This window comes from Cuculus canorus, chromosome 3 (genome assembly GCF_017976375.1).
Source record: "Cuculus canorus isolate bCucCan1 chromosome 3, bCucCan1.pri, whole genome shotgun sequence".
NCBI classification, from domain to species: domain Eukaryota; kingdom Metazoa; phylum Chordata; class Aves; order Cuculiformes; family Cuculidae; genus Cuculus; species Cuculus canorus.
In genome coordinates this window covers 87,378,676-87,405,465 of record NC_071403.1, presented here as the reverse complement: position 1 = coordinate 87,405,465, position 26,790 = coordinate 87,378,676, and the positions used below count along the sequence as shown (strand labels likewise).

General features: G+C 41.4%; 1 protein-coding gene across 4 annotated transcripts; it reads left to right on the top strand.

The window, feature by feature from the left end:
- The first annotated feature begins 4,400 nt into the window (after nucleotides 1-4,400).
- B3GNT2 (UDP-GlcNAc:betaGal beta-1,3-N-acetylglucosaminyltransferase 2) lies at nucleotides 4,401-25,779 on the top strand. 4 transcript variants are annotated; one of them, XM_054063718.1, is made up of 3 exons: nucleotides 4,401-4,692; nucleotides 23,289-23,416; nucleotides 23,932-25,779. In XM_054063718.1, the coding sequence occupies exon 3, from the start codon at nucleotides 23,941-23,943 to the stop codon at nucleotides 25,132-25,134; it is 1,194 nt and encodes a 397-aa protein (XP_053919693.1). In that variant the 5' UTR covers nucleotides 4,401-4,692; nucleotides 23,289-23,416; nucleotides 23,932-23,940; the 3' UTR covers nucleotides 25,135-25,779. The 4 variants fall into 4 exon arrangements, with proteins under 4 accessions (XP_053919693.1, XP_053919691.1, XP_053919692.1 ...); XM_054063716.1 differs by lacking the exon at nucleotides 23,289-23,416; XM_054063717.1 differs by lacking the exons at nucleotides 4,401-4,692; nucleotides 23,289-23,416 and adding an exon at nucleotides 5,351-5,476.
- The last annotated feature ends 1,011 nt before the right edge of the window (nucleotides 25,780-26,790 follow it).

Genomic DNA, 26,790 nt, shown 5'->3' with positions numbered 1-26,790 from the left:
TGGTGGTCCCTCGTGGTGAGCTGCTGCAGAGAGAAGGCACTGACCATGTTCACAAGGGCGGCTGCCAGCAGGTAACTGAGAATTCTGGGCGACACACAGGTTCAAGGAAAAATCCCACGTCTGCTTCATTCTGGTAGCTGGGAGAGGACGTGCCTGCAGTGGCTGTGATGAGCGTGACAGACGTGGCAGGACCGCACGCGCTGCAACATGGCTCCCCCAGGAAAGCAGCCCACGGCTGTGTCTGACTTCTCTCACTCTTGCTTTGCTGTTGTGAAACAGGAAAAGCAAGATAACCTTGACGATTTTATAACCTGGGACTCGTTCCTACTTCTCTTTTTGCTCCTGGCAATGTACCAATTATTAATTAACAGGGCAATGCTACAGAAAAGCCTCGTATGCATAGCTCATTTCCATAACTGTAAACTCAGTAGCCCCCCAATCAACTTTTATTCCAGTGAACCCAATTGCTATGATGACAGCAATGACTAAATAGCTTGGAAAAAATAGAAATTATTCTGAATTTGATAAAAAAATTAGAGCTGAATCCTATTAAAAGACTCCCTTTTCTGGCTGTTGTGCCTATCACAATACCTATGGGAAAACTGAGGCAACAAGAATTCGCATCACCAAGTGACATGACACCAGTGCCCTGAAGGTAGAGCTTCCCTGTAGCCAAACCCTGAGACTAGTTCAATGCTCTGCAACTCACTGGCAAGGGCCGTATGCATAATTATTTGCATTATGTTACTGATCAAAGGTCATGTTTTTTAATATGTAGGAAAAAAAGTTATTCCAGAATCGGAGCAAACTGAAGTATGTATGTGCTGCTGACAACAGCTGCAATTGAAAACGCTTGCTCTCTTTCTCGGGAATAAAAAAAGAAGCAACAATTTACTACAGTTCCTGTAACAATGTTCACCTGAAACATGAAAATCCTGCTTCCTTCCTCTTCAACCAAACTGCAGAACAATTTTAACACCAAATTGTTCAGAGGTTCCTTAGTTTCACTCAAGCACAACCAGCCATCCAGCAGAGGTTGTACATCCGTGTTTAGATGTGGTTCCTCATGTTCTACTTCATTCTCCCATGCACACTGGAGGTGTCCCAAGGGACCATACTCCTTTGCAGTCATACTGATAGGTGTCATTAGTCATCAGGGCTTTAAAAAGTGTATTTTCATGAGGTTACTCATTACTCTGGCACCCCACTACCTGTCTCAACAGCTGGATACAAAAGCTTCTTTCCAAGCAGGCCCTGTCAAAGCAACAACAGTGAAAGCCTGGGAACAGCATGTCTGGGCACTGTTAGGAACTCTTACCCATTTATTAATATATAAGGTTGTATCAGTCATGACACGGGATGGTGGGACATGAGATACATTCACATGGTTGCTTGACAGGACTGCTTTCTCTTGTCTTGTGTGGCTGCAAGCCACAGGGCCTGCTGAATAGGAAGAGAGATATAAATATAATAAAATATATACAAATCTGAGAGTGACTAAGGTGATTCTAAAGATGGGGTGCTGGCGTGGGCATGATGTTACACTGACCACTGCAGGCAGAGAGGCATGTAGAAAGGCTGATTTAAATAAGGTGAGCTGTCTTCAAGGTGGGCTCCCCTGCTACCTCAGTTTGCAAAGGGGTGGGTTAACTTGGGTTAGCCAGCCTGCTCACCTCATCCCTTATACCCTAGTGGGCATACGGATGTATGGGGAGGTGTCCTGGCCCCCAGTGAGAGTGTGTAGGCAGTAGGGAAGAAGGCTGCTTTGGATCGTAGCCTGAAAGGAGGATGTCATGGTAGGACGAGGGGAACTGCTTCATGGGATTGTTTTGTGCTAATGAGACTTTATTAAACCTGACGACTGACAGAGGAGATTTGAGTTTATAGCTGGAGCAGTTCTCATGCCATTGTAGCAGGCTGAGGTGCACTGAAGCCCTGCAGCCCTTGCTCTGGGACGGCATTACACTCACTGCTACTCATACTCGAACCTGTTAATTTGCAGTATCAGGTAAGAAACTTCCCCAAGCTTTACACTTTGGCTGATGTGATGCACCGATTTGGTCAAACAGCCTGCCCTCAGGGGAGTAGGCTTGGAAAGTGAGCTCCTGCCTTACCCTTCACTTGGGCTTTTAGGGTGTAGCTGCACTGAGCACAGACAGGGCAATGTGGTTAGGCAGTGGTTTGAAAATACACTATGCTCAGTGACAATGTTGGTTCTAGGTATTTTCCCCTCCTTCAGCTGATTTTTGAGACTCTAGCTGTGAATTGGATCAGGGAATACATTTGGATTAAACCACCTACCCCCTCAAGGTTTCACAACACAGGTGTCTGTGACCAGTTGTGTTGATGTGATTACAGAGGAGCAGGCACCGCTGTGGGTGTGTGACTAGGACTGGGAGGAGGGGGAACAACAGCAGACCATTTCAGCATTGTCCAGACTTTTCAGCTTTCATGTGTTTTTCCAGGTTCCTTAGCATCTAGTAGTACATTACACAGTACTCTAGTTGATTTTTGTTTTCCTTTTGTTTCTAGTTAAATTGATCTCAAAACATATTGTTATGAAATCTGTGCAGTGAAGCCAAGCTCTTAGTTCTCCTTTTAAGCCTTGTGTTACTTGATGGACAAAGATGCTTGCCGATCTAGGGCAATTTCTCCCCTTGCTGTAATCTTTCTACAGTGATGAAAAGGACAGCTTTGCTCATATGTGAGCTACATATATAAATATTTGAAGAGGAATGAAATATGCAATGTCCCTCCCAGCATATTGTGGATGGGGATGTTCCTTCTAGACTCCTGAACGAGATTTTGGAGCAGCTCCAGGAGACTCACTGCAGGTTTTCTATGGGCTTCCAATATTTAATGACACCGAGCATGGGGAGCTCTGTACGTGCTGTGGATACTCATGCTGTTTACCAAACCAGTTACATTTATGGCTGTACACATCAGCTACTGAGTCTCGGTGAAAATGAGTTCTGTAAAATGGAAGTGCATAAATGTCTATTTTCGTGGACTGTGGGGACATGCTTGCCTCTGCTTTTGCAGTGAAAACAGTTTTAAATGACTGTGCCAGGTGACATTAACAAAATTGCTTTGGTTGGGCCTCTCCTTATATTGGATTGAAAATGCAGGTGCTAGAAATAGAAGCAAATGGCATGTGTTTATTTTCTTCCTATATAGGACAAAATGCTGTGAGGTTCATAGTCCATGGGAACTGTAAATCTGTCTGCTGGTTGCTATTAATCTGGACACAACGAGACTGTACTTCTTGCTGTAATTGCACTCATTTTTATATTTTATTTCAGTAAGCATTCTGGGTTTTGGAAATTTCTCTAGTTTGTTGTAAAAGGGATGCTTGGCCAGGATTTGTAGTCTCATCAATTTGGCAAGTAAGCAAACAACCAAAAAAAAGAGAGGGTTACTAATGAGTGAGTCATGCATGATTAGTATCAGTTCAGGAAGGCAAATTTCCAAAATCTGAAACTCTTAGAACTTATTACGAAGGGAAGCACTGACAGCTTAAAACAGTCCTTTCTGTCTTCCACTGGACTCAGAAAAGCTTTGTGGACCACATGAACCTTAGCCAGCTGAAATTACTTTGCTTAAAAAGGAGGTGGGGGAACAGCATTTTTCAGCATAGACTCAGAATGGTTTGGGTTGGAAGGGACATGAAGATCATCTAGCTCCAATGCCTTCCATGACTGCGGGGGGGCGGGGTGTGTGTGTGAGGTTCCTTCTTTCGCTTGATGCTGCATGAGGAAGAAACACAGGAACGAACACTGTCAAGATGTTTTGTGGCCACAACCAGCAGCCCCTGTGGCACCAGAGGCCATCAGTGTGTAGGCGTCTCAGAAAATAGGTTTTTATCCGTGCAGGAGGGAGGGAAGGCGCTGCCATTGCCATCTCCCAACAAGTAACTTGGGGGACACGAACATGTGGGTGTTTGCCTGTCCCCAGACTGGGTGCCCTCCGCCTGGCGGGTGACCCCGGGTGACAATGACAAGCCAGCGCACCTGTAGGTGCTCCGGGCTGCTTCCCCCCAATCAGGAGATGAGGCGTCGAGGCAGAACATGGCGGGCTGGACGGGGGGCTGCGAGGCGGCGCCTGCGAGCTGTGGGGCCGCGGGGAGCCGGCAGCGCCCTTCTGGAGAAGGGGCCAACGCGATGGCGGTGCCGCTGGCCCCCTCGCGCCCGCCACCTCCACAGGGGCGCAGCGCCCCGCTAACTGCGGGGCCGCCCGGGGAGGTCCCGCGCGCCGCGCCGCGCAGCCAATCCACTACGCCGCTGGCCGGAGGGGGGCGGGGCTTCGGCAGGAGCGCCGCGCCTCGCAGCCAATCCGCTGCTCCGCAGGCCGCAGGGGGGCGGGGCTTCGGAGGGAGCGCCGCGCCTGCCCCCCCAGCCAAGCCCCGCGCGCGCTCGCGCGGGAGGGCGCACGCGGCGAGCGGGAAGGCGGTGGAGCGGCGCTGCCACCGGGCAACAAGTGAGGCGCCTCGCGTTCGCGGCCGGTGTCCTCTTCTCGGCCCTGGGGAGGGCACGGAGGTGGGACGAGACCTTACTCGGCGCCGCCCCGGCATCACCCGCCCGCCCGCAGGTGCGGAGCCGCCGCGTGGAGCCGCGGGAGGGACCCGCACAAAGCATGGTGGCCGCGGACGCGGCGGCAGGAAGGACCCGGCTGGGACCCGCGCAGCACGGAGAGGTACGGGCGGCACTGGCTCTGCCAGGGGGCTGGGAGGCGGCCAAAGGGATGAGAGTCGTGGGGGCAGGTGCCCCAAAGGGCTTGGAGGACCCTGGCTTCCTCGAAGGGATAGAGGCTCGAGGGGCACCGGCTACCCAAAAGGGCTGGTGATTTGGGGGGCACCGGCGCCTCCAAAGGGTTTGGGGGGCACCAGCTGCCCAAAGGGCTTCCGGGGCACCGGCTCCCTCGAAAGGCTGGAGGGGTACCGGCTGCCTCAAAGGAATGGAGGGACACCGGCTTCCACGAAGGGATGGGGATTTGGGGGGCACCGGTTCCTCCAAAGGGATGGAGATTTGGAGGGCACCGGCTGCTCCAGAGGGGGGGATGGAGGTTTGGGGAGCACCGGCTCTCCCGAAGGGATGGAGGTTTGGGGGGCACCGGCGCCTCCAAAGGGATGGGGGAGGCACCGGCTGCCCCAAAGGGATGTGGTGGGGAAGGAAAGCCAAATCCTCTTTAAACTTCCACTCCCGCTCCCCCCGCTCTCCAGCTCGCCTTGTCGTTTGTGCTCGTTTGTGCCCGCGGGGCGAGCGGCGGGGACGCTGATACCGACCTGGCATTTTGGGGGGCGCTTAATATTTTATTTTTTGGTATGTTCTCGTGTTTGTTGGCGCTTCCCCCGCTGGGCGGGGCGGGTCTGGCGGCGGGGGCGAAGCGGGGCAGCCCCAGCACCGCACGTGTTGCAACCGAGGAGGGAGGCGCCCGCTGGCACGGGGAGATGACCGTGTGTTTGTCGCCGCTCCGCTTGGTTTGTCCTTTTTCTGTGGTTTTTTTTTTTTTTTTAAAGAAAAAAAAAAAAGAAAAACAAACGTGGGGAGGAGGAGGAGTTTCTGCTGAAACTGTGAGCTTTTTCCAGAGAAAACCTGAGCCGTGGGTTGCTGCAGTGCCGGGCGCCGCTGCAGCCCTTCCTTGGCTGCGGGAGAGGAGCAGGGGGAGGGCGCCGGCTTTCCTTCGGGGCTGGACACCCGCACAGCTCGTGGGGGCAGCTAATTAGCAGGCTGCGACCTAGTCAGTTAATTATTTAATATCTGCGCTGCGCTAGGATTTTGCTGTTGTGGTGCTGAGGTGGTGGCTTTAGAGTATGGGCTTCGGTGAACCCGAAAGAGGGAAAACGATGTTTTCGCTGGTGATGGCTTGAATATACGTGTTCTTTCACGACATGGTGCTTTTTAGTCCTTTAAAACTACCTGGGACGTACCGCGCCCTGTCAGGAGCGGATTCGAGGCTACTGGCTGTGGTTGTGGCCAAACTGCAGCTCACAATTCATTAGTCATCCTGCAAAAATTTCTAGTGGAAGTTACTTGAGTAACCCTTTAGTCTGACTTCCTAAATGTTCTGTGCTGTTGATTATTAAACGCTAACGTTTAGTTTTAACTATGCAAATTAAGAGTTTACTTGGTTCCGTTGCTTTTTTCACCCCCTTTTTTAAAAAAAAATATCATTATTTTGGACGCAGAAAGCGAGTTTGGGCACAGTAGAGTTTAATCTGGCTGTGGATGGATGCAAGCATAAAATTACATGCTAAATGTATAATCTGAAAGTTGTTGAGGAAACGCGATTATAGCGTTCTCCTTTGAGGAAATTTCTCCTTCGTTATTCCTCCCGTCTGAAAGAGAGACGGCCTAGAATTTACTTCTCTTTCAAAAAGTTGCCCAAAGCAGTTTCGTGTTCCTGCAGCAGTTCTGCTTTTGCGTCAGGCTTTCATGCTGTCATGCAGGGTGTGTGCAGGTGGGGCAGGGGGAGCAGGTGACACCCGGGTGAGTGAGACAGTGGGACTTTGCTCAGATGATGGGCTGAGGAGCTGGCTGCTGGCAGTGGATACCGTGTCCCCTCAGTGACCCAGCCCCGATGCCTGTTGAAACCACCGGAGGAACTGAATTAGCTCCAAATCATTACTGGAGAATCGGCTTTTCTCCTTCAGCAGATGTAGTTTCCAATGTGTGTGCTTGTGTTTTTTTTTTTTCTCGGGGCCATGAACAACTTCAAAAGAGAATAGACTTTTTTAAAATATTGCAGTGGAGATAAATTTGAATACAGCAAGTTTGTTGTATAGTAAAAAATGTAATGTTATCAGTTAGAATTGAAATCCTCTGGCTTAAAGTAATGTGTGACTTTTCTACTGGAAATATTGTGCAGTACTGTTGTGTGGCTATAAAGAAGCTACAGACACTGATAAAATGGTGAAAAAAACATTGAATTTGTTGTAAGTAATTTTGTCATTTGTAAGATGGCTTTGCTTGGGTTTTTGCTTGTTTCTCTTCACCATGTACTATAAATGGATAAGGAAAATGGAGGAAGATGAGGTACAGCAGCAAGGTAATGCTGCTGAAGGGACTTGTTTTGAAGGTCATGCATTGAAGAACTGGGAGTGCTAGCTAGCTAGCTGTCCGGTGCCGTCTCATTACAGATACAGCTCACTAATCTCCCTAGAGGTCGTTCCTAAGGAACACAGTGTCACTGATGGTCAAAAAATTTATTATTTCCTGTAGGCTCCTCCTAAATTTTTTTAATACTTCTGGGTAATAAAGATGCTGCTGAGGAGATCTGTATAAAAGTAGTGCTTGCTCAGAAAGGCTTTGATGAAAATAAAGAAGTGGATAAAGTCATTTTGTAGTCTTTGCTGACAAATACATGTGGTTGTCTGCATGCATAAGTAACGCTGTATATGGGGGAAAAACTGCAGGATGGGAGTCTTCGTCTTCTTGCCTGCCATCACACTTCTTGGAGAATAAAATCTTCCAGAGGAGTGCTCCTCCCTTGTGACTTGTCAATGCCAAGAGCCTGAACAGTTGTCAATTTACTGCACCTGGTGCAGCTCTTTTGGTAGTGGGACTAGCTCTGGTAGTGACTTTTCCTGTTGGCTGTGCTAAACCACTGGAAGGAGAGGAAATGGTAGTGATAAAAGGAAGTCTGTGTCAGTGCTGATCGTGTTGAATCATGTGATGTAGTCATAAGTCTCTTACCACAGCCAATATTGTCATTATCACAACAGTCTCTTAAGAAGCAGGGATGACTTATCATCGATAGGTGTACTTGACTGAAATCTGGATAGCCCTGTTTCTCCAAACTAAAGGAGAGGAAAAAAATTGAACAGTATAAATTAAAATCCTCAGCCAACTTCTTTGGTAACTTGTTCTTTTTCAGCAGATGACTTCATTTCTGACAAATATGTGTTAAATTATCTTGTAAAATCTTTTCTTGATACAAATTGTGAAACTTCAGGAAGTTAAGTTACTTGATGGGCTTTTCTGTCTGCTGTCAGAGTTTTGATGGAAAGTGACTGAGCAGCTCTGTCAGAAATGTGTCAAAGGTTGGTGTTCCTGATTTTTTTTACTGGATTCAGTTGTGTCTCCTGCTGTTAAAGTCCTATTAATTTCTTCTTTTTCAGATGAAGCATTTGTGTTCTGAACATTTGAGCTTGGTAGTTTTCTTGTAGGTTCGTCATGCACTTAAGGCTTCTTAAACAGTATAATTTTACAACTTGCCAAGAACAGATCAAAGGGAGGGTGATAAAAAAAGCTATTGGCAAGTGTATGCTCATTGTGGAAGCAAAATTTTATTAACCTGTTTTATTTGGTGTGACCAGTGTGTTTTTGTAGAAAGCACAGAAGATAGGAAAAAAGATGTATTTCATTAAAACAATGAGCCTTTTAATGTATCTGATTTACACGTTAATGTTTCTGGAAGGCCCTAAGTATTGATCACCTTCCAAAAGCTTGAAATCATCTTTGTCTCTTTCATATATTTGGATTATTTTTCCTAATGTGCCTGTGTATTACATTTTTCTCTTATTGCACAGTAGAAGGACTTAAGTAATTTTTAAGCAAGTAGGGAACCATCTGCTCTTCAGATTGAAATCTTCAAAATTTCTTTCAGGTATACCTAATTTTAATAGTGGTTGTTTGTAAAGTAACATTTTTAACCAAAGCGTTAACAGCTAGTTCAAGAAGAAGATGGGGTTGTTATGGTTGTGTGCGTGAGAAATCACGTGAATAATATTTGATGTTTCTAATGCTGTTGTAGACTACATTCAGGCAAGTGCTTCACGCTTGCTTCGCAAGTGCTTAGTGGAGAATTTGTGCCTGTGAGTGCAGTTTACAGGGAGATTACATTAGTGTCAGTTTTTGTTATTGGATATTCTGACCTCACAAATATATATTTAGATGTTTTTATCAATCTGCTACTACTTCACAGTTGCATTGCGTAGTCCTTACATGCTTTAAACCCAGAAAAAAAATCCAAAACAACAAAACCAAGCGAAGATAATGATGATATAATGAAATACAGGCTCTTCCCATCATTTTAGTACAGAATGAACAAGTTACTATTCCCCCAACTAAATATCTCTGATCTGTTCAGGCATATTTTGCTTTTTACGTAGGAAGAACTGACAGGTATCTTTGTCTTATCCTGCACTTCTCTTTATCTTTTCCACCGATTTCATTTGGTCTTTTAGGTTTTAAAACAAGTAAGTAAACCTCCCCAAGTCTCCAGATCATGTAAAACCCAGTGAAAAGACTGGATCATTAAAATGTCTTAGGATGAACTGTGCAAAAGAATGATTGAATTGATGTCTCCTGAGAAGCAATTAGCATTTAAATAAAGGAACAGAATCCCAGTGTGTGGTGGGTGTGGTGCTGAGACTTTTAAAGGGAGAATTGATGGAACAATTTCATCAGCAGTTGGTTAAGAAAGCTTTGTTGTTTGAGAGAAATACAATAGTGAGAGTTGAAAAGCATTTAACTTGGAATCAGTTTTGTTCATTTTTGTAAATAACTTCTGAAATTTAGCAGCTGCTTCATATTAAGCTCACAGAAGAGTTACTCTGAGAATGAATTAACTGAATCACTTAATTTGTAAGTCAACTATGTATCAAATGAGCAAGAAATCTTGATTATTTTTTGTTGTTGTGTGACTAGTTTTATTGTTTTTCTATGGAAGTGTCATTCTCAATGGCTCAATGGTTTATAAACCACCAGAGGATATGCATATTTGTATGAAATTTACAGTGGCAAGTGTAATACAGTGGTATTGAAAGTTTATGGGCCCTGCCAAGGTGTGTGGAGGGACGCTCAGCTCCTGCTTGCAGATGCCTGTTGTTCTCCTGCACCAGAGTTCTCCCCGACAGCATCCTTCTGTAGGCTGCTGCAATTTGGAGGTGCAGCAGCTCAAGCAGTGCTTCTGTCTGTGCCCCTAGTCTGTTGTGCTGGCATAGCTGTTTGTGTAGTGAACTGCGGTGAGGAACAGGGTGGGCTGAGAAATAGCCTGTTTGCTTGTCTTTGGGGTTATAGATAATGTAAGAGAGCAAGCTATGCAAATATGGGAATTCATGGACTGGGGAAGGGTGTTTTTTTTAGTTTGGTGTGAGGGGCAGTGTGGCTGAATGTCAGACTGTACCCCCAGTTTAGTGCTGTTTCATCTTGCTTGACTAATGATGATCTGATATTTGAATGTTATAAAACGGTAGTGTCTTTGAAGAGGCTGCCTTTGGTATGGAGAATGCTATTGCAAATCGTTCATTTGCTTTTGAATAAAAAAAAGGCATGCAAACCAGCTTAAAGTTTATTACCCAAATGTAGTGGGTGCTTTGCATTGATATTCTGTAACAGGTACAGAAGAAGTTCCTGCATGGACTTAGAAGTGTCTAATCCGGTTAGGTGCTTATCTGCCATTAAGAAAAAGGAGAGTTAGCTGCCTAACCTGCTTAAAGTTTTTTTTCAAAATCCTCCTGGTACTTATATGTATCCTTAGCTGCCTAAAACTGCTGGAGAAATTGTTCCTTTTTCCTTAAACTCTATAGTCTAGAATGAGATCTGTATCCTACATGTTACAAGTTTGAAGGAGGAAAATGAACTTTCCTACTTATAACTGCACTGTTTTTCTGAACTTCAAATGAATTCTGCAGAAAGATGAAAACTTTTTGTTTCCTATACTTGAAACCAAACCAATTAAAGCTGGAAAATATTTTCATGTATTTGCATTTTAAAATGTAAATTTTGCATTCTTAAAACATTTATTTAGTTCAGAACTGGAAATTCAGAGGAAGATCTTAGAATTCTGACCTGGATATTCATAGTATGAATTGGGTTTAAATTGACTTTTGATTGACTAACTGCATAGCACTTCCAGGGAAATGAGGTGGCAGGGAAGGGGTTTGTGCCAGCTGTATAACCTGTCACCCAACCACTGGTTGCAAAGGCAGCATCTCGTGGAAGTCAAATTGAAAACTGGTGTCTGTTTACTTTTAACCTGACGGTAGAATGGTCTTTGAAGGCAGTAACCTCATCAGATGTACCAAGTTACAGAATCCTTGCTTTTGGAGTATAGTTTTTAGTAGTGAGGCTTATGTCTGACAGTCTAACCTGGGCAAGAAGACAAAGCAGAGGTAAAATGTTGATGAAGTGTGGTGCTTAAAGGACTGTTTTGTTAGTTGACTAAATAGTGAAGACATAAAGGTGATTGGAATATGGTTAAGGCAATAGTAATTACTGGTTTTAAGATAAAGCTGGAAGAGATGCCAGGAGGAGATGAATTGTCTTGTTTGTGGAAATTATGATTATCTGCATCTTGAGTAGGTATACTAAGTCACATATTTTTTATTTGAAATACAGCATAAAAATAACAAGTGAACTCTCCAGCAGACTTTCTTTTTACTGTGGGTGTCCATTGGAAACGCGACTAATGCTTTCAACATGTTACCCATTCTTCGGTCTTTATTAGAACTAGCATTGATCCACATGCTAAGTATCTGGGAGGAAGGTGGTTCATTATCCACTTCCTTAGCTTTCTGGTAGTTTCGGGAAGATAACACACAAGCAGGACCAGGCTAGGAGTAGGGGAAAAGGGTGGGCCATGTGCTTTCAAGTAGCTAACCCACTGACTTGATGACAAAACGTGTTGAGAAAAACTCAAACCCCAGAGTATATCTTATTATGGTTGAGGTTGCCTAAATCCTAGCTGCTTCTGGTGGACCCGTGTTAATGTTTGTCTGGCCCTGCTTGTAGAACCTCTGTGGATGAAGGTGGGAACAAGGTCAGCAAAAAGATCAACCCAAAACAAGTGTTGGGTTGCAGTGTGCTGGTACATGAAAACTTCAGCTGATTGAAAATGGTATCTTCTGTGGTCCTGGCTTTGTGGATCTTCCTTCTTTTGCACTGTTACTGGTGTTTGTGCAGTACAGGGGCAAGCAGATCTAGTAATGGGAGCCAGTTGAGAAGTAATTGCTGCTTTATTCCTAGGTTCTTGATCATCTTCTTTAGTTCCCTGAACTGACTTACTACAGTCAAATCAGTGCAAAGGTGGGATGGAACTGTGCAGTTTATGGGAGAAGGAGTAAATCACAGTCTGTCATGGTTTGAACTGTTTTAAACTGCCATGAGACTGTAGTACCTTGACTTGTAATCAGTGTGATGAATGACAATGACTTTTCTTCCCAGGAATATTTCTCTGCTGCCACTCAGTTAAACCTCTCCTCTTGATTCTTTATAATTTACTGTTTGTTCAAGCTGAAGCCTTCTCAAAGGTACATAAAGCCCAAAGTTTGTAAATCAGAAGCTGGCAGTTCTAGGTTGTTCCTAACAAATTGCACAATGTCGTAATTGTAAAGCCTGAACTGACCTTGGAATTAGATTTGATTTCTTTTTTAATTTTTTTTTTTTGTGTGTACTAGATTGGGGAAAAAACAGGTCACTGACTACCGTGGGCCTTCAAATACTGAGGTATTAAACTTGAGTATTAGTTTATATTGCAAACTTAGAAATTGCCCTCAGTTGTCAGTGTGAAATACCAATTACTAAAACCACCCAAACCCAGCAACCCAAATCCTTTTTACTCTTGAACAAAGAAAACCAAGCTCTTTTAATCACAAATTATTTGGCACATACTATAAGGAACACTTTCATAGATGTTTAGTATGGCTGCAGTTGTGCCGGTATGGAATGGTAATATTGGTACAATGTACCAATATATAGGAATACTGACATGGTATAAATTACCTTAAGTGAGTGTGGTGTACATGCAGAGTTCTGTTTCTTTTATCCCCGTAGAACACCATGGCTAAACTCAAGTGGTTTATATTAGTAGAAAAATAGGATTATACATTGAACCTGGGATTGAGTTTACAGGAAAATTTCTATAATGACTAGAGGGCTTTTTCTTGCGTATACCTTGATCTTCTATAGGAACACTTAAAACATTAACAGAACATTTTTTCAGTCAATCCATGGATTTAATTTCAACAGGTTAAAAAATATTTAGGCCTGACTTGTGCTGAATTCAATAGTATATATCTTAATTAAACCCAGACCTTTTGTGAGAGAAACCTATAGTGACTTAAAATACAGACAGAGTTGGGATGATCAGAGTTACTATTTTAACTTCTGTTCTGTAAGTCAGCAGTGGTTCACAGAACTGGACTGAGAGTTACAATTCTAGATTGTATATAGAAAAAATGCCATGTGTTTTATGTACCACTGCACTTAAAATTCTGTAAAGCATAAAGTTAGGTTCTGCTTTTCTAAGATTTGTATGCTGCGTAATAACCTTAATGGGATGTTTTTATGAAAAATTTTTAATTATGAAGTATTAAATGCAATGGTGATGTTAATTTCCACCTGAAGTGCTGTTTGAGGGTGTTCCTTAATTGCTGGATTCAATGCACCATTAGGACACACAACCCAAACAGGCTTCTGGAATGTTACCTTCATGATATGGTAGCTGCGATAAGAATGCGTGAGAGGGGAACTGTTCAGATACAGGCTATTGCTTTAGTCCGTGATAAAGTCAGCACAAGTTTGAAAATGTATTCTTTCATTTTCGCCATAGTTTTTCCTTGGCTGATAGCAAAAGTTTGGGTTGTTGGAAATTGTTTCTGGGCCTTGTTTTGATGACTAAAACAATGGGCCTCGTGACTATGACATTACAACTTTTTAAAGGTTTTTGTTCAAGCCAGTTTTGTTACCATTGGATTGAGTAGTCTATATTCATTAGATCAGTTTGTCTTACTTAAGTATATTAACCACTCAAGAAAAAGAAATCAAAGGCTTTCTGTAGAATTCTGGATGCCCTAAGGAATGAGATGCTTTCTGTGTGGGGAAGTTGCCACAATTTCTCTCTTTTCCTTTTTTAACACCATTTGAGTTGGAAACTAGGTTTTTTTCACCCATCTGTGTGCAGGCAGAATGTTTATTCAGCATATTTTTAGAAGCTGGGCCTAAGCTCATCCCTGTGACTGCAAATGTGATGTGCCAAATGAATTTAGAATGAACGGTGCAGTTATTTTCTGAAGCCTGTAGGTAGCTCCAGCATTGCTGCTGCTGCAGAAGTTTTAGTTGTAAAGAGGTAGGAGCAATGTAGAACTTTTTGAAAACTACCAGTGAAGCTGAGAGGCATTATTTCAAAGTGAAATAAAAGGTGTATTTGAAAGCTCTTTTGTAGGACAGGGCTGCAAATGGACTCTTGGAAAAGAAGGGACAGTGTAGAGCTTTGTCACTGTGTCTGGGGTCCTTCCAGTGCTTGATTGAGATAATGGTCCTATATGTAAGAGGCTTCAATCCTTCTGTACTGGTTTCAGGCTTGAAGAGAGTGTGTTGAGTTTATAACCTGCAAAATAAACCAGTGGTAGAGCTGGTGAGGGTCCAAGTTGCTTATCATAGCTTGTGTAAAGGTGCTTTCTTAACTGGCCGAGTGCGTGGATGAGGGTTAGAGGTAGTGGAAAATGGTGACTGACAAGGAAGGACTAATTCTAAGGCAAAGGGTGAGTTGATCAGAAGACCACAAAAATGCTTGTTTCATTGGAAGACTGGCAACTGTCTAGCAATTGTCTTTCAGTTTGATTTTAATATTTATTAGTATTTTACTAGTTGTTTTCATCAGTCCACTTCAGAAGAGAGAGAGGCAGAATCTATCTGGGAAAGGAGTTACGTAATGGTTAAGACGAGCAAAGTAATTTTTAGTGTAGCACAAAAACTGATTAAACTGTGTGTGATTCTGTGTGGAGAATGCTTTGTTTCCTCAAAATGTAGGGCTGGTCTGAGAATAACCAGATTAGTTAAGTGTAATATTAGGGACATTGAAGCTTCAGGTCCAGTTAATCTTTTTACCACTCAACCAAAATAAGTGTTGATAAGTGATAATTTTAGTAGTAAAATTTGTGTGTGCTGGAAACTGAATAGAGAAGATCCAGCTTCATACGGGTCATGAATGAGACAATGATGACTCCTGAAAAAATTAAATGACAAAAGCTCAGCATCATCCAACTGCCCTGAAGGTCTTGGGCAACCAGTTGCGTGTGTGGATGTTTTAAATGAGAAAGCTTTCTAAGGTGTTGGGAATATGCTGATGTATGTGGGAAAGAGTTCTTTCTCAAATTTGTAGTTGTTTGTAAGTAATTCTCTCATGTTATGTTTAGCCACTTGTGCCTCATACCGAGCCTCGTTGATACAAGCTCTAAAAAAGTCTCCACAAGCTCTTATTTGTGAGATTTAAGTATTACATGCTTTTTTATATTTCTGTACCCCTATCAAAAATGACCTAATAGAAATATGGGGAGGGGAAGAGACGGTGTTAGTCAGAAACACAAAATAATCCCACAAATAAAATGACTAGAATTTTGTATCATGGCTAAGAGGAACAAATGACAGTTAAAGGTTTATTATGTAGTTGGTATGGCAAATGCAGACAGAGAAAATAACTGCCATATTTTTTTTTATGTTGTATTTTCTGAGGCTTCATCTCGTGTGGCAATAGAGAAGCAAGTAATTAACAATTCTCGCTGTGTGAAAAGTTGAGGCGTTCATTACCAGTGGAATTAATAAAAATTGAAAATATGCACTAGTTCAAAGAGGGATTGGACAAAGTGAGATTAGGTTCGATAACAGTAATTAAACATGACTCAAATGCAGTTCCTGGGCCTCTAATGCCTTACTACTGAAAACCAGAGGAGTATTACTAAGTGCCTCACTTTACCGTTGGATTTGGGGTGTGGCATTTTTTAGTGGCTGCTTTTGTTTGTTTGCTTTTGGGGTTTGGTGGTTGTTTTTTTGGGGTGGTTTTTTTTTTTGAGCAAAATGTGGAAACGCGCTGAAGATAACTAATGGGAAACAGAATGTGAAGTTAAATTGGCTTTTGTTCAAACTCTTATAGTTCTTTATGCCTCGGGCTGCATTTTAGGAAACTATAATCCATCCTTCCCCAGTCTTTCTATTTCCTTGCTTCTTGAAACTCCATGCTTGAGTTGCACTGGTGTCTTTTTGGTATTAAAATATTGGAAGAATAGAATTTCTCTGAAAATTTCAGTAATATGCTGAAAGATGGCTCAAAGCAGGTGTTTGCAATTAATATTGATTTAAGCATTAACTGCTCTGAATTTTGAAATGCTTTTTGATGCTTTGTGTAAGGCTTTGTTATCTTGGTAACTTTCCTCCATCTGGAACGTTGTTTCAAACTGTCTGTGGTGTTTGAAGAACACCAAAAACATTCACTGTTTTTCAGCGAAAAAGAGTATGACCTGCATCTGCAGAAGAATACTGGTATCTGTTGAATATTTGCCAGTTAAGATGTTCTTAATTACCATTGTGTAAGAGTGGACTTGTGAAAAGTTCTGAAGGGAAAGCAAGATGATTGTGTGTAGTTAGAAAAATAAATACGGTGTTCAAGTTCTTTACAGTTGGAAGTAGCAGACTTTTTGTAACTGCGGAGGGCTCTTAACATCTTCATGTTCTAAAGCTATTATTGTTCAATCCTGGAATCTCTTTGACTTGCTGAACAGGACTGAGGTATTAGGAGAACTGATGTGTCTCACAGGAGGTTAGAGGGACTGCATATGCCTTGTGATGTGTTCAATCATAATAACAACCTAAAAAAATTATTTTCAGAACCATAGTGTCACTGTTGCTAGCACTACCAGAAGCTGTGCTGCATGTACAACTGCTGTAAGAGATATCGGGCTTCAAAATGAAGTGACGTGGTGAGATACAAGTCTGCCGTATCCCCAGTTTCTGCGAAGAGAGAAAGGTGGTAATGTCTGTTAGATACCTGAATGACAGCTTCATTTTGCCAAACTCCTGATAGCTTAGTTCTGAACCAGTGGAATGGTAGGTGTGTAATAACTGCAGGTATTATAAATAAGGATTGTCTTAACTTTTGTCAGCCCTGGGGATTGAATGGACTTTTAATGCTTGAGTTTGGAGGTCAAATGATGTAGACAGGTTACTCAACCCACTTAGAAAATACAGCATAACTGCTGTCCTCAGCAGAAGATATAGGGGTATGCAGTTAAAGGTCACGGCTTCTGCCAGACTTGAAGGAAGTGGAAAAGTTAGGTATTTTACCTTGCTTTCTGCACAATCTGATCGAAGACTGGCATTATATGACTGCACCAGGGCATAATGTCACTGCTATGGTGCTAGAGAGGCTTATGTTAGAGAGTGGAAAGGGTTATGGATCCTGAAACAGAGGCTCAGTTCCTGGTGTGTTGGCGTCCCTGCTGAAGAGGGAAGATCTGTCTGCTCCCTTTCTCTTTGCTGTGTGCTTTTGCTGTAGCTGCTGTGGTGCTTATCTGGTGTGCATCTCTGCTCATTGTTAGTTTTTTTGCTGGGTTAGTGATGTGAACTGATTTATGGAGAGGTCTGGCAAAGCACCAGAGTCATTGTGAGGGAGGGATTGGGCCCGAGTTCTTTGAGTCAGAGAGGGAGGAGGAAGTCTCCATCAAAAGGTGGAGTCAGGTGATTAGATCGGTTCAACAGCTTGTGGATTCACAAGCTGGAACTGCTACACGAGGCAAGGGTTTGAGGAAGGTAGTTTGGTTAAATGTATTGTTTTTCTTTCACTCTGGTTGTATGAGTGTGCCTAGAGGTTTAGTGCCCTGAAGTACAGATTTGCTGCTATGTTTTTTTCTGCTGTGGATTACTGCTGTGGTGCAGGAATGCTCGAGTAGGTATATGCAGTGTGAGAAGGAACACCACCTGAGATAGTCTGCATCATGTTATCTGGTATTCCTTTCCTAGGGGAGTTGTTAATTGTCAATGTTAAATATTCAAGTTGTTTAAGGGAGTTCTGCTTTGGATAGTTTAGCTTAGCTGCAAATCTGTATGAGCTATTGAGACTGCTTACTGGTAGTCACAGGGATCCTTGCTGAGTAGCATTGTATTGCATTGCACCATGCAGTGGTGTTTATAAAATTTACTTCTTTATTCAAAAGGGAAGTGATAGACCCTTCTGCAATAACAAGTAATGCCTTTTTAGGTGTTAAGTTTTAAATAGTCACTGGCAATCTGTGTAATTGCATAATTAATCATGGGCTTCATGACTTAAAAGCAAGGAATTTGAGTTTTCTGTCAGTTATAAGAAGCATGAGGTAACAATTACTTTCTGTTCTGTAGCTCCCTTCTGAAGGCTTGTTCTTCAGTTTGCTGCTGTAGGTGTACTCTTAGTACATTGCTAGAGGGAGCTTGGGATGGTCTCTACAGTGTCTGAGGCAGTGTGTAGCGTGTACAACAATTGGGCATTTTAGTAAGAGACTCCACTGACTAAGAACTGAAATTTAGCGTCCATAGCAGCCAATAAATATGATCAGTATTTGGTGTATGAATATATGGTTCTTTGATACTTGGGATGCTAAATAGAAACCTGGAATAAAAGAAATAGCTATTCATTTAGGGATGTGACGTTCCTGACGCTGTCTTAAGATATCTCGGTTAATGTGCAAGCAAGCAGTTAATCCTCTGGTATTTTAAACACTCAGTGGGTGTTTTCGTGAGTATAAGCATAATGAAATAAGTTATATACAAACTTGGTCTGATTCTTCAGGAAAGAGGGGGTTTTTTTTGTTGCTTCATTGGTGAAATTGATTGGGTTGACTGTCAAAGTTTATCTGTTTGCCCCTTGCTTTCATGCTTATGGGTGGCTTCCTTTGTTTTGATGGTATTTTCAAAAGACCACCTGCCTGTCCTATCTTGAAGATCTTTACCTTCTATGGTAACATCTCCAACTCAAATGAAGTAGTGCATTGCTTAAAACCCCTCACAGTAGAGGGTGATGTCCAGCATCTGCCAAAATCTGGATGTTGAAGCAAGTTCCAAGTCTCAGTAACTGCAAATCTAGCTGTGCTTCTTTTGACATCTTGCATAGAGGACTAGTTAGTGCACTCTCTGAACCCACTGTGGTTTGTTTTCTCTATCATAGAGAGAATTGCGTTTTCTAAACTTCTAAATATACTTTGCTTTTTTAGCCAGTTCTTTGCAACATCTGCTTCTTCCTCTCCCCTTTTCAGTCTCCCATAGGTAAACCTCTGTAGAGCTTTAGGCTTGGTTTTGTGCATAGCAGTACCTCAGTAGCATCAGTTTTTAAAAAACAAAGCTGTCATCACATGTTTTGCATTTGACTTTGTGAAGTCATTACAGAAAATCAAGTGCTGTAGCAGGGCTAATCAGAATTCTTCTGCAGGATCCTAAGTCCAGTGTGAGAAGTTCAAACCAATTAATTGCACGTGCCCTTAGTTAAGGGCTGGCACACCTAGATGTTCTTTTTCTTGGTTTTTACCTTGAGCTTACCCTCCTCCAAATGTAACCTTTGTCTTTTGTCAGAGGGCATCACGGCCCCTGTTTGTGTAAATTCTTGCTTCCAGAAAAGTGTCTCTTGTCTAATTAATTCCTGGAACTGGATGGAGTGGGCGTAGTCAATATTCGAGAAGCATTTGGACAGTGCTCTTGAATACGTGCTTTAACTTTTACGTTGCTCTGTTTGGAGTTGAGAGTTGGACTTGATGATTCTCTTGAGTCTCTTCTAGTCCAGGAGAGGTATTCTGGGATTCTAATCTCATACCAACTCTTCTGGACTTCTGAATAGGTTCCTTGCAGGCATTTGGAATACATGCACTCAAGATAAAGCATAAAAATGAACTGAATGAGTTTATCAGCATTTTGCTTTAACATTATTTGGACTTAAAGCTTTTGGGGCGTTTGGAATGTTTTCTTCTAGCACATGGCTTCTTTGTAATACCTGCTTTCTTCTTCTGTTTTGGTTCATCTTGTTTTATTGATACCTGCCTGGTCCTATAGTGAAGCTGTTTTTCTTCCAAGGTACTGCTGGCTTGCCTTTCCTGTCCGTCTCTTGATCCCAGTTCTGCTTTTGTGTCACAGTACATCTGTTCCCTTCCATCAATACCTTAGTTTTCACTGCAGTGAAGTGTAAGAGTAGAGCTGAAGAGGGCAACTCTCCCCTCCTTTGCCCATTTCTGCAGTGTCAGTCTTTCCAAATACTGTGTCTGTAGCAGAACCTTGGTTTATCTGGAGTATGGTTAATGATGACCAATTTTTTTTTTAACAAGCCACTTGGATGTTTGTGTAGGCATTGAATAAATGGACTTTGTATGCAGTGATACTGACTCATATCTGTGCAGCTGGAAGTTGCTTAAGCAATTCAGTGATTTATACAAACTTGAACTGACTGCTAAAACAGTCCATAGCAGTATAGGTGAGAAGTTGAAAACAGACATTGAAAAACTCTGCGTGCCAGATCACCTTTGAATGTAGGTAACTCTTCACCTTACTACTGAAGTTGAAACACATTTCTAAAGCATTTTCTGTTCCTGGGGTTCTGTGTATGCTGTGATTTGTTTTATCAAAAATATCAAAAAACTCTCATGTTCTGCTCTTTATGCTGTGTATTCTAGGTTTATCATTTTAGCAGCTAACGCAGCAGGAATTTTTCAAATAGATTATTGCTTCGTACTGCTCATCTCAGTTCTTTGACAAAACTAGCGTAAAAATGCATCAGATAAATTTAGGTGTGAACCAGGTCACTTTTAGTTTGGTTTTGGCTTCTCTTTCATTTTCAGCAATCAAAGGAGGCAGCTTGGAATTTTTGTAATATTAATGCTAATAGGAGAAGCTGTTACTGGATTAGGAGAAAGTTCTTGTGATCTGTCCAGATCACTGTCCCAAAGCAAGAGACACAAAGCTGTTCTGAAGTAGGAAGTAGATGTTTTCTTGTACTCTGATGCTGCTCCTTGGCAAGCTGCCCAGCACACAAAATCTCCATCATGCTAGTGCTGTGGTCAATCATTGCAGTGTCAACAAGGCAGATGAAGAAATGAAACTTGCATTGGGACATGGGCTGGGGTCGTTAAAAATTCCACAAACTAAAAACAAACCCTGAAATCAAATCATAAACCAAACAACACCCCCCCACCGGAAAGCAAAAGACCGACCCCTGTATCAGGAACAACATTACAAATGCCGTCACTCCCCTGCCATTGTGTTGAGGGTTGTAATACTGTTTTGTGATAAATGCAGTTCACTTGATGTGAAATGGCTTCCCTTTATTAATTCCTAGCATCAGGTGTAATGATTAAACCTAATATGTATGAATTGCAAAAATGAGGATTCTGTTTGTGGAAATAGCTTTTCTGAAGTCTGATTTCTGTTTGCTTTTAGTTCAGGAACCTCGTTCAAACGCTATAAATAAGTGTTTAATACAATTTATCTCTGTCTAGGTTAGGAAAAGGACACTTTTTTAACAAGCAGCTTTTATTATGCCTTTTTGACTCGGTAGCCCTTAGTATTGATTCGATATTCTTAATGAGTTGCATTCTTAAAGAATTGATAAAAACATCATGTAGATAGCTTTTGATTACAGAAGAGATGAACGCTTTCATGCAGAATTGTTGGGGTTTGTTCGTGTCTTGTTTTGTAAGTTGTGTTGGTAATGAATGTTGATTTGTTACCTATATTTTCTCAGAAATATTTATCACCAATATTGGATAACTTTTTGCAAATAGAACTTAACAGTAAATGGAGATTCTGTGCAAGGTCACAGTCTCATTTGCTGCAGGAGACTGCAGTGCAACAAGTGAAAACCAAAAAGGTTAAAGAAGATCTTACAGTTACAGAATTTGAATACTTATCCAAAAAGTTTTAATGATTTGAAGTATTTTGGTAAATGATTGAAATAAAATCTTGCAAATGGTGTCTCGTGTTCAGAAAAGTCTTGGGTTAAGCAAGCAGGTGGTTAACAGAAACATTGCATTCTCACAGCTCAGTAGCTGAAGGCTGTTAACAGATGAGCTGTGTAGTGCTGCATATATCCTGGAGAACTGGGCTGCTGCTGACGGATTGACAATCTCCTCTCTGTTAGCCGTTACTGGAGGAGAGCTTATCACCCCTCTGTCTCAGGAGTCCTGGGTCATGGATGAAATACCACATAATTTTTTGCTATGGTGAAAAGTGCTATAGAGGACAAGGTAGATAAGCACATGCTGAGCTGCATGGAATATTGCAATACACGGGACACCTGCTTCTTAAGTAATTTTGCATGTACTGAAAGGGTTGTGAAGAAAAATAGTACGATGATCTGTTTTTAGTGGAAGCTGCTATAGCACTTCAAAGAGGAAAGTAAAGTTTGTGGGGACTCTATGTGGCCAACCAGTGCTTTCTAACAGTTCAGCTGTTTAGCTTTAATGAAGGCACTGACCACAAGTATGTGTTTGTCTTTGAGGTACAGAAAAAGACTACTTCAACATTAGAACAGCAAACTTCATAGCTGACTGAGAACAGGACATTAAATAAAGTAGATCTGGCCTGAACATGTAGAAAGACAAATATGCAGATGGTACATGAGGTCAAATGAAAGAAAAGTAGGGATTTTTCCTCCAAGTAGTCCGTTGTTTCTAGGAACAGCTTTTTATTTAAATTCAAAAAACCTTCCCCCATCCCCCGTTTGGATTTAATGAGAATCCAGGCATCAGATGAGGAAAAAAAATACATTCGTGATTATATACGTGCTGCTTTCTGACTAAATTTTGTGTTTCACTTGCTGATGAGTAAAACAAAGTAAGACTGGTAGAACCAGAAGAGACCGAAGGTCAGCCTAGCTCACGTGTCTGGTGATGGCTGGAAATAAAATGAAGAGTGAGAGCAAGGTGTACTGCTCCAGTGTACCTTACTGACTGCTGTTGCATTGTGACTTCAGGACCTCTGAGGCAGCATTTACAGCTGGGCTTTTAACAGTGATTACAAATCTTTCATTTCATTAGGTTTTTCTGGTCTTCCACTAATTGCTTATTTTCCTGGCAAATGAAAGCGTCTTTGACAGGAGGTTCTGTATCTGACTTAAATGTAGTCTTACTTTCTGACTAATTCTGAATTATTTTCTAGTCTGATTTCCCAACTTAGAATGACTTATTAAATTTTGTGTAGCATGTATGTTGATATATCCCCATGGCTATTAAACAGTTTGATAAGCACTACTTTTGAGGAACACACTGTTTTCATGTGCTCCTTGTGCTGGGCACCGTACATGGTGACAGCTGTGGAGTAAAGAGGGATTGATCCATTTTTCTCTCAGTCAAAAATGGAGATGGGTCATAGAATAACCTTTGCTACAACAAATAGGTATACTTTTCCTGGTCTTGCATATAGGGGGAACCTTTAATTTTTTTTATTTCTCTTCAGTTTCTTTTTCCTTCCTAGTAATAATAATGCTTACATTTTCTGCTGCCATTCATTTCCTTTCCCGGTTGGAAAAAAAAAAAGGTCAAAATTCATGTTCTCTTCTGTCTGCAGAGATCTGGATACCAGCAATGCAGCTGGCTGGTTTTGTCAGCCTCTCTCCCAAAGGAACAGCCAAGTGAAATGGACAGAAACGAATTATATGCTTTAAAATTCAGCTCTGCCTATTATGTAGTTGGAAGGTATAAGAGTGCGAGTATAAAAACCAGAAACTTAATTTAAAAATAACTGACCTTATCAAATAACAATTTATTCTGTACCCTTAAGCTCACCTTACTAGCAGAAAAAAAAAAAGCTGCTCTGCCTGCCTTTGCCAAGCTGAGGACTCGGATTCTAGTTATTATACAGTCAAATGTTTCAAGGAGATCTAAATGAGGAGCAAAACTGCTGGCTGATTTAAACCCACAGTGAAATGCTATGTAAAATTCCTGAGTAGCAAATGGAAATGTTACATTCTTAGCAGCAGCTTGTTCACTGATGAACCCCCAGGCACCTGCTAGCTGTAGGTGTGCATGTATTAGAAGTAGACTAGATTTTGCTTTTCTTTGGGCATAGGTAACCTCTGTTTTTAGGCTACTAACTTGCACGTTCTTCATTTGGAAGTAGGTTGCATTTTTAAGAGATAAATTGATAGGAAGAAGGCTCAAAATCTGTTTGTGGTTTTTTTTTTCTCATTTTCTTTCTCATTTCTTTCCAGATATGAGAAATGAGTGTTGGACGCAGAAGATTAAAGCTGCTGGGAATTCTGATGATGGTAAACATTTTTATCTATGTGATTGTGGAAGTTTCAAAAAGCGGCAGCCAAGAGAAGAATGCGAAAGGCCGTGTTATTATACCACAGGGCAAATTCTGGAGAAAATATACTCCTCACAAAGCTTATTGGAACAAACAGCAACAAAAACTTGAACTGCTGTACAACCCTATTCTGGCCTTGCTCTCCAATATGACTGTGGAAGAGAACTTAGCTTTGAACTCTAGTGTTCTCAGTTCCTGTGATCCTGACCCATGGGTATCTTCAGAAGTTAGTGACTTTGCAAGCTTGCCAGACAGATTCAAAGACTTTCTACTTTATTTGAGATGTAGAAATTATTCTTTGCTAATGGATCAGCCAAACAAGTGCAAACAAAAGCCTTTTCTACTGCTGGCTATTAAGTCACTTACACCCCATTTTGACAGGAGGCAAGCAATTAGGGAATCCTGGGGCAAAGAAATTAAATCGGGGAATGTGACAGTCAGAAGAGTCTTCTTACTTGGGCAGACCCCACCAGAGGATAATTTTCCTGATCTTTCAGACATGATAAAATTTGAGAGTGAAACCCACCATGACATTCTTCTCTGGAACTACAGAGATACTTTTTTCAATTTAACTCTGAAAGAGGTGCTTTTTCTCAAGTGGGTCAGCAGCAGTTGCGCAGATGTCCAGTTTATTTTTAAGGGTGATGATGATGTTTTTGTGAATACCCATCAGATCCTGGATTACTTGAAGAGCTTATCAAAGGACAAAGCCAAAGACTTATTTATAGGCGATGTTATCAAAGATGCTGGACCTCATAGAGAAAAAAAATTGAAGTACTACATCCCAGAAAGTGTTTATGAAGGTTCATATCCTCCATATGCAGGAGGTGGTGGGTTTCTGTACTCTGGTGATCTGGCATTAAGACTGAATAATGCATCTGAGCAGGTACTTCTTTACCCTATTGATGATGTTTATACTGGAATGTGCCTTCAGAAGCTTGGTCTTGCTCCGGAAAAACACAAAGGATTCAAAACATTTGATATTGAAGAGAAATACAGAAATAACATATGTTCCTACACAAACTTAATGTTAGTTCATAGTAGAAAACCTCAAGAAATTATTAAGATTTGGACACGCTTGCAAGATCCACACTTGAATTGTTGAAGTAATGTGCATTAGTTTCTGAAGTCCAAATAACTTTCCAAGTTTGGGTCTGACTGACTTGGTGGACCATTGAAGCTCTGTTTAACGGTTAAATTTTCTCTGGGAACCTTTTCCTGTACTTTTGAAAATGAGAATAATACCTAAGTTTGAGAGGATGGTTTGAATACTTGGTCCTTACTTTTCCACTGTCCTGGTGGTCATTATGTTTCAACCTTTGTCTTAAATTAATTTTAGAAAGGACTTCAAGGATGTAATTGGCTGTCAGTGACTGATTAGCTGAATTGGAAACACAAATTTCCTACTACAATGCATCTTTGATTAATTGTGATGGTGGAAGATAATTTCCTTGAATACTATTTGTGTGTGGAAACCACTGTAAATTGAAAATTCACAAATTGAAGGAATGTAGTTTTACTTCAAGTAGGAAACACTGTTGCAAGACGTACAGTTGAATTTCTTTTTCATTTATAGATTTCAGTCTTTTTCTACCCCAGAACAGTATTTTCTTCTTTCCTTATGATCTTGTGCAAAGCGTGCCTGTCTGAAGGATTTACAGCTTTATTAAATGATACTTTTTTTTTCAAAAATGGCATAATACTGTTTGAAACACCCCATAAAAGAGCCAAATACGTAAGGAAAAGCAAGTACAGGTTTTGTTTGGGGCTAGGCAGTAGATAAGGTTAGGTCTGTCTCCTGCCTCAAGATTGGTTGAGATAAAGCTGACTTGTTGCTTGTGTTATTTATATGATAAGCTACTCTGGTCATTCCTTGTTTTCTGTTTTGGCACTAAATGTGATCAGGTAGCTTGATTTGATGCAAATAACTGAAATTGCACATTGCTTACAAGAGCGTGGTTTGGATCTCCTATAAAGCGATATCAAATCTAGAGTTGTGCAGATCCTAAGAGTTTTTTTGAATTTTGAAACAAACTTTGAGGTTGCATGATGTCTCATGTACGGTTAAACATGTTCTCAAGACTCAGATTTTCTTCTGTATTCCCACATCTTGCTTATAAGAGTTATTCTAAATAGTGGTTGCTTCCTTTGTATATGTAGAAGTGCCTGCCTATTTATTGTTCAGATTGAAGACCAAAACATTTTCTTAAATATATTTTGTGTAACATTTTATTTGTATAGTGTTGTCACTCAGATATTTAAATAGAGCATGATATTTTAAATCTGTGAGATGTGTAACATGTTAAATAAAGCTAATTGTTATTTTTGAATTTGAAAAATAAAATGTGATTTAAGTATTTCTTGTAATGCTTCATTTTGAACATAATGTTGACTTACACAGCAGTTGCACTCTACTGTATGGCATTCGGTAACAGTGTGTTCCAGAAGATCAGAAGCAAAAGGCTTTAGTGCTTATGTAGTAGATCAGTAAGAAATGTGCATGGATTTGTTAGATGCTGTAATTGATGGACAACTCTGGCAAAAGTAAGGAGACATTAAGTGCCCTAGGAGAAATGCGTATGGAAATAATTACCTGTACAGTAACACTGCTTGTAGAATAGAAAGGAGTCAAGGAGTGGATTGAATGGCTGGCAAACATTTTTTTGTTTGTTTGAAATAACTTGGCAGGCTTTTTCAACTGCTTTCTTGTTCCTTCATTTACTGTGGAGAACAGATGTGGTACTTTTTTTGTTGGGGGAGA

Coding starts and splice junctions, on each gene's coding strand:
- B3GNT2 (XM_054063716.1), top strand. CDS start 23,941: ATGAGTGTTGGACGCAGAAGATTAAAGCTGCTGGGAATTCTGATGATG.